Source organism: Pempheris klunzingeri, chromosome 24 (genome assembly GCF_042242105.1).
Source record: "Pempheris klunzingeri isolate RE-2024b chromosome 24, fPemKlu1.hap1, whole genome shotgun sequence".
NCBI classification, from domain to species: domain Eukaryota; kingdom Metazoa; phylum Chordata; class Actinopteri; order Acropomatiformes; family Pempheridae; genus Pempheris; species Pempheris klunzingeri.
Window position 1 is genome coordinate 1,463,178 of NC_092035.1, and position 11,192 is coordinate 1,474,369.

At 39.9% G+C, this 11,192-nt stretch overlaps 2 protein-coding genes across 2 annotated transcripts; one reads left to right on the forward strand and one right to left on the reverse strand.

The window, feature by feature from the left end:
* The first annotated feature begins 1,254 nt into the window (after positions 1–1,254).
* Positions 1,255–5,930, forward strand: sumo1 (small ubiquitin like modifier 1). The gene is made up of 5 exons (XM_070855484.1): positions 1,255–1,351; positions 1,738–1,812; positions 2,742–2,819; positions 2,955–3,026; positions 3,429–5,930. Exons 1-5 carry the CDS (start codon positions 1,340–1,342, stop codon positions 3,495–3,497), a joined length of 306 nt encoding a protein of 101 aa, XP_070711585.1. The 5' UTR covers positions 1,255–1,339; the 3' UTR covers positions 3,498–5,930.
* A 1,363-nt stretch (positions 5,931–7,293) lies between these two features.
* LOC139223877 (claudin-34-like) lies at positions 7,294–8,022 on the reverse strand. Its single transcript, XM_070855888.1, has one exon. The coding sequence runs from the start codon at positions 8,020–8,022 to the stop codon at positions 7,294–7,296; it is 729 nt and encodes a 242-aa protein (XP_070711989.1).
* Between the last annotated feature and the right edge of the window lie 3,170 nt (positions 8,023–11,192).

The following is an 11,192-nucleotide window of genomic DNA, read 5'->3' on the forward strand; positions in this document are numbered from 1 at the left end:
GTATTTTATTTTGATAGTTATTACCCGGAAAACTTATTTTATATTTATATTATTTTATACTCTTGACAGGTCTTAACCTCGAAACCTCGTTGGCAGAGTCCAACAAAAACACAACCTGTGATGTCACAGAAATGCATTGGTTTCCTGTCAACATTACATACATTTGATCGGTTTTATACTCTTTGCTATTAAAGAGCACAGTGTGGCCACTTTGAGCATTCACTATTAGAACATTTGCCCCTAAAACCTCCCTGTCAGAGGACATAATTTATGCAATAGTCCTTTTTTATGACTTATAGTGTGTGTGTGTACTGTATGTATCCTCACACAAAACATTCAACAGGACTGCAACCTGCTGTCACTCATAAATTGGAAAGGCAGGTTAATATGAAGGCTTACTGCAATGTAATGTCACTGTAATGGTCCAATAATTTGTAAACACAGGAATAAAACAGGCCTTTATTTGAATAATTACCTAGATAGGCCGATAAACCGAAAAAGAAAATGTATGAAAAGTGATTAACATCTAATTTAATCTGACCAGTGACTGCAAATGCTCATTACTCAGTAGTAATTTGTGAATAAATTTGACTGTGGAATCAAACATTTGGTATTTATGTTCAAAATACATCTTGACGTCTTTTACAAACAGCTTTGTAGTGTTGAAAATCACGTATAACCTTTTTGCAGTAAAATTAATATTGATTCTGATGAATTTGTTTATTTTTTTCAAATGACATCAATATTGGCAAATCATGAAATAAAAACATGAATTGGATATATGTTATTCAGGATTTTAAAAAGCCTAATATCTATATATCTATATAATAATATCCATTCTGGGTATACAGAGTCATATTCCAATAAATGTCAGTTTACTCATTCCAAAAGAATGTTCTTTCTTTATGTAATTCATTTTGTACTGTCCAATATTTTGTACAGTTCAATTATATGTAGAAAGGTTTGAATCTTTTGTATTTCTGTACCCTGCGTGCTTCTGGAATAACTTTACAAACAGATAAAACTGTAATTGTGGGTAGCGGGTAAGTTACAAAATGCATTGAATTAATTTCTCAACGTCATGCATCTGTTTTTAGACATCATGCATTGTTTGTAATGCATGTGGTGCTCATTTGTATGAGGGCTTCATTGGAAGTTGTGTATAAAAACATGCCTCCATGCCAACAAGGCCTCACACCGGAAAGAGTCTTATTTTGAAAGAAGAGGCCCATTGCGTCACGTCCGCTTAATGGCGAAGTCTCATAACATCAAGCAGGAGTGAAAGCTAACGCCACATCTTTTGTCAGGATATTTTTCACACCACACACAGGGGGGAAACATGTCAGACACGGTAAGATTTAAAGCTTAAAGACTCTTGATTGTTTGTAGACTGCAAGAAATAGAAAAGGAGTCAAGTGAGTGTGTTTGTGGCTGTTACCTCGTATGTGGTTATTTAATATGCTAACTGTTAGCTCATGTAGCTTCGGGCCCATAGCTCACTGCTGATTTAGCTGATTAGCTTTGTAGCTAGCTCTGCTTTTAGTTCATTTCCAAAGTTCAGCCATGAAACAACAAGCGATACCAACATTTGGAAACCAAAGCATCCTGATACTTGGACAGCAGAGTTGGTGGAATCGGCGAAATTCAGCACTCAGGCCTGTTTGAAATGTGTGTGTGTGGCGTTTACATGTTTTCTGCTGCTGAAGTTGTTTTTGTTTCTTTTTCGATGTTTTGCAGGAGACAAAACCATCCAGCCAAGACGGAGGCGACAAGAAGGATGGAGAGTACATCAAATTAAAAGTGATTGGTCAGGTATGTGGGGATGATCTGAACATGGCATTAGATGGAGTATTAATGGTGTTAATGCCAAAGGTGTAACAACAAATGACTCAATACAACAACGTTACATACAAGTATGGAAGCTCAAAGCATGTAATCAACATACAGTATACACTGGGATTAACTTACTTCTATTACTTCTCATCATTAAATCTTATGTGTAGGCTGTTGTTTCTTTATAAATCTATGCTGATGTGTAATAGAGATGTATGAGAAGGTTATATTGGTGGAAAAAGAAGTTGATAGTTGCTTACTTGTTCAGTAATAAGAATAAATTCAGAGGAACTAACTTGTGTTTATGCAGTATTGGTATTTATCTGATGTCTCATAAGGACTCTGTCAAATGGATCATGGCCGTAATGATTATTTGATAGAAACAACATACTTAATGATGATCATGAGTTTGTTCACTACATGTTTTGCATTGGGGAAGTTCTTCTTTAACATGTGTTAAGAAGAGAGATATGTGATTTATCTACAACCCATTGAAAGCAGATACATTTTAATCGCATGCTACTTATTTACTTCACTGTAATGTACTGTATAAAAAACAAACTTTTATTGATCCCACAGTGGGCAAAGTGCGCTGTTATTGCAGCTCAAAGGACAGAGACATGAAGCACAGAGTTGAAGAAAGAGAAGTTTAAATAAACATGATATATACAGAAAACCCTTATATACAAAAAGAAACATTATGTACACAAGTACTACAATAATTAGAAAGAAACAACAACAGGGGGGGTGGGATGGAAACATTATTGTTGAGTAATAAAGTCAGTAAAACCTCAGTCACGCTATGTTGATCAGTGACTGTTTGTTATTTCTGATCAACACACCAGCTGTCTCCTTGTTGAACCACATTTCTGCTGCTCCTCATCCTGACTTTCTGTTTCTGCCCACAGGACAGCAGCGAAATCCACTTTAAGGTCAAAATGACGACACATCTGAAGAAGTTGAAGGAGTCTTACAGCCAGAGACAGGTACGAGGGAAGAGTTAGGGGTCAGTGTATTCATGAGCAAGAAGAAGTTTGATTGCTGGTCACAAACAAAACACAGAGAACATGAGATTTTGCGTCTGTGGATTAAGTTCACATGTGTTACTGTGTTTGTTGCAGGGCGTCCCAGCCAGCACGCTAAGGTTTCTGTTTGAAGGACAGAGAATCGCAGACAACCAAACTCCAAAAGAGGTAAATGTGACTCTTGGCTTGAGTTTTCTTCTGTTCTTTGGCTTCTGTTTGTTTCAAACTGAGTGTTGTGTATGTTGAAAGTGTAAGAATGTAGTTTTATATGTTACATACTGATTAAACACATTCCTAGTTGGCTGTTGTGGTTATAGTTATAGTTGTTTTAGTGTTTTAAAGCACACAGCAGCTCTGAAATATAAACCTGAACAAACATAAATATTGATACGTCTTCAGATATTACAGGATGATACACATTGTAATTTTTGTGTAGATAAAACAAATGTGATATACATGGGGGGGGGGGGTTGTCATAGTTCTGGAAATGAATATGTTAGATTAAAATATAACCATTGATTTGACTCTGTTACTGAAACGTGTCTCTCTTGTGCTGCTTGTTCACGCCAGCTGGGGATGGAGGACGAGGACGTCATCGAGGTTTATCAAGAACAGACCGGCGGACTTTGGAATGATTAAACCTCCTGCATTTCTAAATCTTTTTTTTATTTTATTTTGTATTTTATTTTGTATGTATGTACGTATTTTTGTTCAGTTTCAAACCATCTGGATCAAAATCGACTCTATCGGGGCTTCCATGTGTGAGGGCAGGGAGGCGGACAGACTGTGGTGACGGCGGGGACGCTCGCGTTGTTGACCCAAGCAATAGCATTCAGTGTGAGTGTTACACTGACAAACCTCTTGTTTTTGTTTGCTTTTATCGTGTCTTACTTGGTGTGTCAGCAGCCTTAAATATAGCTATTGAGGACGAATCAGCATTAAAGGAATAGTTCACTCAAAAAGGATCATCAACTCACTAATTACAGGTGCATTATGGGGGAAGTTATCACCATATGATCTCACACACTGAGTGCACTCGCTCAGCTTCCTCCTGAAGAACTGAAGTGGCCGTTTACACGTTTTCCTATGAAATGATTTTTTTTTTTTTTTTAAAATAGCCCCTCCTGTATACATTCAGTGTTCTGAGGCAGTGCAAAAAAAAGTTTGTGGGATCATAAATGTCCAAACACAATAAGTCTGAGGTGCTGTACAGAGTCCACACGCGAGATAAAGCATGTGTGGAACATTTATTGCCACCATGTGAGGTTTCTGTTTCAAGCCTTTCTTCAGACAGACGTGTTCTGAAGCTCAGCGGCTGCACTTAGGGTCCAAAAGGTTCAATATTTAAATGCTTGTCCTGTAAATTCCTAGTGTGTACTCTGCACCATGCTTTGGAAAATACTGTAGTAACCACTGAAGTCTGGTCACCAAAAAGTCTACGCACCATACGAGCACAAGTTCAGGTGCATCCTTGTGTCTTTGACTTCGGAGTCCTTGAAAATCCTTTTGCTTTAAAACCAAGTATTTGTACTGCAGATATTTGATGGTTGGGAAAACATGGACTCTGCAGCAAAAACCCAGTGGCCTCAGTTTGAGAAGGCGAAAGCAAAGCTGTGTCAGCTGAGCAGATAAAGTCAGAAGTAGGTTTTTTTGGATGTGCTGTTCCTTTTAACTCTCTTTCTAACACCTTTTTAAAGGACATTAAAAAAACAAGTTCTCTTGCCCTCCTGAGGAATTTGACACACCAAGTGAGACGTCAGAGATGCAGTTATTTGCACACAAGGCAGTTAATTCCACAGATCATCCGTCTAACATTCAGGGCATTTATTGCAGACGTTCCTACCAGAGAGAGGGTTCACTTTGACACAGTATGTGCTCATAAACAGCTGGATTACTGGGCAGTCTCTCCTCATCGCCACAACATTATGAAAAGGACTTTGTTAACATTTGTTTCTGCGGATTGGAATAATTTACATTTACAGCCTCTGTGCCATGTTTGAAGAGCTGCACCCTCATGACAGTAGTAGTAAAATTCTGACAGTAATCGCCCTGATACAGTAATATTTGAGATTTTCAACACATTTTAAAATGATACTTGTGCTTTACTTGTATATGTTGTGTTCAGTATTGAGTGTGTTTGGATGATATGCCGTATGTATCTCCAGTGTCGTCTTTTATTTATATTTGGGGGATTAATTCTGTAATGATATATCTAAATATATACCCGTTCTGGAAATATTTTGCTCGCTGACAGTCGCACAGTGTTTTAAACTCGGATGATTCTGTCCTCTTGCAGTTTGTTCAAGGAGAAATAGTCATCTTTGAGCAGTGACGTGTCGCACTGTGGCGTCAGCGCCTGTTTTTCAAAGCTTTTCTTTCTGTTTTTGGAATGAAACTCTTAATCTGTGTACTGTATGAAGTTCCTCAAGAAGGTTAAGATCATCAGCAGCCCCAAACTGCGGCATCTTTGTAGTTTGTGCGAGATAAACGAGAGATGAAGGTATTTGCACGATGGAGATGCTCGACCTCTGAAGGACAAAGTAACCAACAAACAGCAGATGTGTGTTGACAGTCTGGTTATTTTGCTCTTCGCAGAAAGTCATGTTAACGCTGCAGTGGGTGACGGGTGAGCCGCACCTCTGGGACACTTTCAGTGCTCATAGTATGAAATCAGAAGCGTGTCACCTTTCTCTACTGCCATGATGTTTGTCACAGCACCCGTAAAAACGGGGGTCACAAAAGCTACGACAAAGGAAATGGATCCTTTCCTGAAAGAGTCAGTGAACACAGATTATTTCCCAGAGGTGTGTGTAACTGTCTTTCAAAGTCAAACCTTTCACTTGGATTTATTGCCCTGACCGACTGTCATCTTCTGTCCTTCGTGCGTCAGTGAGCGGCTCAGGTGAACTCCACCCCCAAACCCCCCCGACAGGAAGGGCTGTGATTTGAGCCATAACGCTGATCTCAGTGAGGTGAAGGGACTGTTCATCATTAGAGGAACATTGATACAGATGGTTTGAAATTCTGGAGATGAGCTTTTTGCTTTTTTTGAATAAAATATTTAAGAAAAAACTGCAGTGCTTTGTGCATTTTTCTTCCCAGCGTGGGTCTGTGTCATATTTAATCAGACTGTTTACTGCTAAAGAACAACAAGAGAAGTCTGTCAACATACTGTACGGTCATTTATTAAACTTAGAACTATCTAAAAATGATCTTAAATATTAAAATGTAGATAGTAATACCTTCTTCTTTGTTACAGGAGTAAGATTAGATAAGAGAACATGAGCAGGTTTGCACTAATAGAGCGGAAATGAGCTGGTAAAGACGCTGCATTTACACCACAGTACTTTCAGGGAGTTTCACATTATAATCACATTATATTATGTAATGCAAAGAAATAAAATAAAGACAGGTGACCGGGGGGGGTGGCAGCTACAGCAGGTATTCAACAACAACTGGTGCATCTTTATTTTGAGCACAGTGATGCTGATGTCCTGTGAATTACTCACAAAACAATAATACATACAAAATATAGTAGAAAATATACAACATAGGTTTCTCATTCATTATTTAATTCACTGCTGTGAGGACTCAACAATACAGTTCATACAACAGCACTCCAGCTTTGAATGAAGTATTTCACAACTTTATATACATGAGAAAGAGTAGATCAGGTTATTATGTGATTGTATATGTTGTTATGGTTACAATCACGGCTTCGTTTACTGGAACAGGAACAAAAACAAACAGTGAACAAAATAAGAAACTTTAATGTTACTGATGTGAACTGTGATGCTTTGGCACCAAGTTTGTCCGCAGTAAAGAGATGACTCATCGAGGTCTTCCTCCCTCACAGCATAAGATTAGACGACTGTTGCGTGCCGTGTGTGTGTGTGTGTGTGTGTGTGTGTGTGTGTGTGTGTGTCCTCTGCACTGGAGGTGCCACAGCTGTCTCTGATCTGTTGATAAGCAGGAGTGTGTGTGCAGCAGGGGAGTGCTACGTCCACTCCCTCCTTCACTGAGCCAACACCAGTTTGAAAGGTATGATCTCTGTGAGGCGGTGGAGCCTGCCCAGGTGTTACGTTTTCATCAGCTGATCAGTGGCGTTCAGCTTTAAGTTGTGTAATCTACTTCTTGAATAAATATTTTCTACTCATAAATTAGTTTTTCCTGCTGTTCTTCCTGGTGGGTTCTTTTTTCCCTCTTCAACTAAACATCTTTTAGGTCGTAACAATAACTCACTGTAGGCGCCGTCGTCATTTGGACTGCCTAAATCAGTAAAATCAGTCATCTATAATGCATGTTGGAAACAGATGTTTAACTTAATTTAGAAAGTATCTTATGTGTAAACAGCATTTTTACTGTTTTCTCTCTTCAATCATCTCAGTTTGCTCCATATTAGTTTCTTCTGTGAGGTCTGACCCAGATAATCCGATCACAAGTGTTCGTGAGACTCAAACGCTGGGTTATGTTTCCCCCCAGAGCTGGTGAAGGTCCCCCGGCTGTCAGGTGATGACCCCTCTCCTCTCAGAGATGACCGTGACCTCCCTGGTAACCTGTACGTGCAGAAAATAATCCCAGAGACGATCATCAGGAACGTCCCCACCAGACCGACCCCGATGCCGCTCCCCACGTGTTGAGAGTCAGGAGCCGGGGGCATTTTAAACTCAGGGGGGAACTTGATGGTCTGATTGTTCACCACTGAGCTCATGTTCCACAGGAGAGGTACCAGTGACATCACGGCGGCAAGCAGGCACAGCGCACCTGTGGTGAAGAACGCCGAACGGATTGGCGAGTTCTTATCCATCCCCATGTAGACGTTCCTCAAGGCATAGACGCCGGCAGCGTTCCCACAAAGGCCCACAAGCAGAGACAGGAGCGTGAGAACCTGACCGGCCACAATCTCCGGCGGCGTGAAGGCCTCGGTCGGGCTGATGTACCTGCAGTGCATGACCATAAAGCCAGGGGTCACCACGGCGTGGCTGTTGAAGCAGGCCCTCCACAGGCCCACCCAGGCCACGCCGGAGCTGATGACCTCTCTGTCGGACACCTGCCAAACCCTCCACTGGACGAGTCCGAGGGCCACGGCGGTGAGCGTCCAGCCCACGAAGCCCAGCCAGAGGGCGCCGAGCTGGGCGTGGGCGGTGTGAGCCAGGTAGGTCATAGCAGAGGAGCCTCCACAGAGCGTCAGGTCACATCAGCATCACACTTTATATCCAGCAAGAGAGCTCTGAGGCTGCAGCTCCCTCTGAGAGGACAGACACACAGACACAGGTGTTCATCAAGTGTAGCACCACCAGCTACAAAACAAAAGAGCAATGATTTGGTTTCCCGCTCTATTGTAAAGGTTTTCTGGAATGGTAAAATAGTATTAGACTGGAAACTTCCACAGTGGTGTGGCAATATAATAACAAGCTAAAAGTTTATTTTAATATAAAACACCATGTTTACAGGCTGTAAGCATGGTACTGTGTCCACATACTGTGTCAGTGCTAATTATTCAATGCAAACAACACCCTGCAGAAACATGTTAATTTATTTTAGAATGTGCAGATGATCTGCAGTCACAGAAACCATGTTAGTATCAATAACAAATCTTTAAAGTTTCATTGTTCACATGATTTTTTTTGACATGTGACATGGCTGAGGGAAGCAAATGTACTAAATGTTTAAATTTCACATAAACCTCCACCAAAAAAACTCATCTTTAAGCATCTGGATATGATGGAAAATCACTTGTCGCAGAATGTCCATATTCGTTGTTTTATTTTTATAAAAATACAGACGTGCAGAGCCGTTAAACAGACAAATGTGCACCATGATCTGTTGTTGTTGTCCAGGAGCTTTTTGATACACAAAGAAGACTAAACTGTATTTTTATTAAATAGTTTCCATGTTACAACTTAATATTACTACTTGTGTCAACTAATCAAAGGTTAATTATCTGAATTATCATATTTATGATTAGAATATCTTAATAATTAATCATCTTAATCACTGTTCAATTATCATCCAGTGACTGAAAGCACACATTAAACAACCCCATTCAAAACCAGCATAGAACTCGTATCACTTCAAATGTTGTAAATCAGGATGAAACCTGTGGTTCAAGAAACACATTTTACAAATAAGGCTCCTGTAAAATAAGCATTTAATCAAAATAAGTTTAATTCAGTGTCTTCATCTTGTCACGTACCTGCGTGCTGTTTAAACCTTCACCAGGTCGATGCTCTTTATCCACAGCCGCAGCACAACTCTTCCTCTCCGTGGTGTTAATAACCCAGACGGTTTCCTGTCAGGTCCTCAGACTGTAAATGATTGACAGTATACAGGCCCTGATGGAGAAGCTGGCTGCTATTGTTACCGTAATTTGTTTTTTATGTGTGACCTACTTTCAACTCACCTAACGTTTCTTTTCTTATCATGTGCTAGTCATCATCATGCATTTCTTACATTTCCAACAGGTAAGTTAAGAACTTCCTGTTGCAAAGGAACTCACTGCTGATCTACTTTTACAGACTTTGAATAAACCAGAGCAGCCTGTAGATGCTGCCTGACAGCCTCTGATCAGGGTGAAGATGTGATCTGAAAAGGCTGAACAGAGCTGTTGGTTTGTTAAAGTGTGATTTCATAATGACAAAGTTTGTTAAAAGTCTAATTTTGTGGGTTTGTTATTTTACAATTTAATGAGAATAGATTCCAAAGTTCAAGTTTGCAAAAAATACAACTGAAATGAATTTCGGTTTCTGAAAAGGCATCAGGCTCCGACATAAACACGGTGTGTTGAGTGTGTGTTGTGTGCAGGCAGATTAAAACCAGAGTTTGTCATATTCTTGTAGGGACAGTTAAACTGTATCATGACCAACTTGTCTGAGCTTGTACCATGCAACACGTTATAATGTCTTTAAAAAGCCTCTGGTCCATTTAAATGGTATTCATTTCACTAAAGCAGATGGCTTTACCTAATGGACACTGTAGTTGGCCTCTTTGCCTCAGTTTTATCGTTGTGTGTGGTGAAGTTAAAGTCTGAAAGAAAGCCAAACACGTTGTTCTGGTCCTGAAGAGGATTTTGCAGGGAAATTGCTTTAAAGAACAAACTCACAACACTCAATATGAAACATAGGATCCTGATCCCTTATCAGAGGCGCAGCGGTGGCTAGCCCTATAAAACCCTATCTACCCCTATAATCCCAGCATGGGGCTGTAAAAGTGTGAGCCAGTGTTTACTTTACTATGTGTGTGTCACTACGTTGTGCAATACCTGAAAATACGTGTGCGATCAGTTAAATATCAGATAACGTCTGTACTCCTTCTCCTGCATCTGTATTTTACATGATGATGACATTTCTGAAATGACTGCTGAGGACAGGAGCAGCACACAGTATGTTCAAGCTGAAAGTTAAATACATCCTGAGGCATAGACGTCTGTGATAACAAGTGAAAGTGACATAAATAAAGACTTGACCTGCCCTGACCACTGATCTGTTATCAGATCTGATTAGAATCTTTCCCGCCTACCTCTTTCCAATTCAACCCTGCCCAACTAAAGCAAACAGTATAAACAGTAACTACTTTCAAAGGCCACAGCATAAGATCAGTCTGATACTGAGTGTGTCATCTGAAGGCCCTGACTGACCAATTTATTCAAGTCAGGACAGAAAACAAGCAAAACAAGCCCAAACTGTTATTTCAGATAAACCCTGGAGTTCACTCTGTAAGAACCAGTCAGTGTTTGAGCGAAAAAACAGGCCTGTTTTAGCCAATTATTGATCAAAAACATTACAAACTGAGACAGATTTTGTGTAGTGATACTCCTTGTGTTGTGAAATTGAGAGTATTAGTTTTAATGTTGTGTTTTGATTGCTGCCGATGAAGCGACACCGTTTAAATGTGGATCACATGGGAGGTAAAAAGTTGTTCTTTAATTCGCTTCATTGTCTTGCAAAGCAAAAACTTTTAACAAACAGACCGACATCTAGGAAAAGACGCCCGTTTGCTCCCTCAGCCTAGCTTAGCACAAAAGATACGGGATACTTTGCAGCACACTTAGTAATTTAGAGCCTGTGTAGAAGCGTTTAGAAATACATTAATACAAGTATATAAGTGTATCTCTGCATGAATCTCATTGTCAGTTTCATTTGTATCTACAAGTAAGTCCTTTAAGTTTGATTTTCTTAAAACAACAATCAACTTGTTTCAAATGTTTTCTTAAATAACATCTTTACGGCTTCGTGATGAATGATGTTGCTAAGTGAACTTTTCCAGTAAAAGCAATCACCAGGCCTCTCAACTTTATCATTTTATTGCTTTGAAAGTTGGTGAAAGAGTGCACTG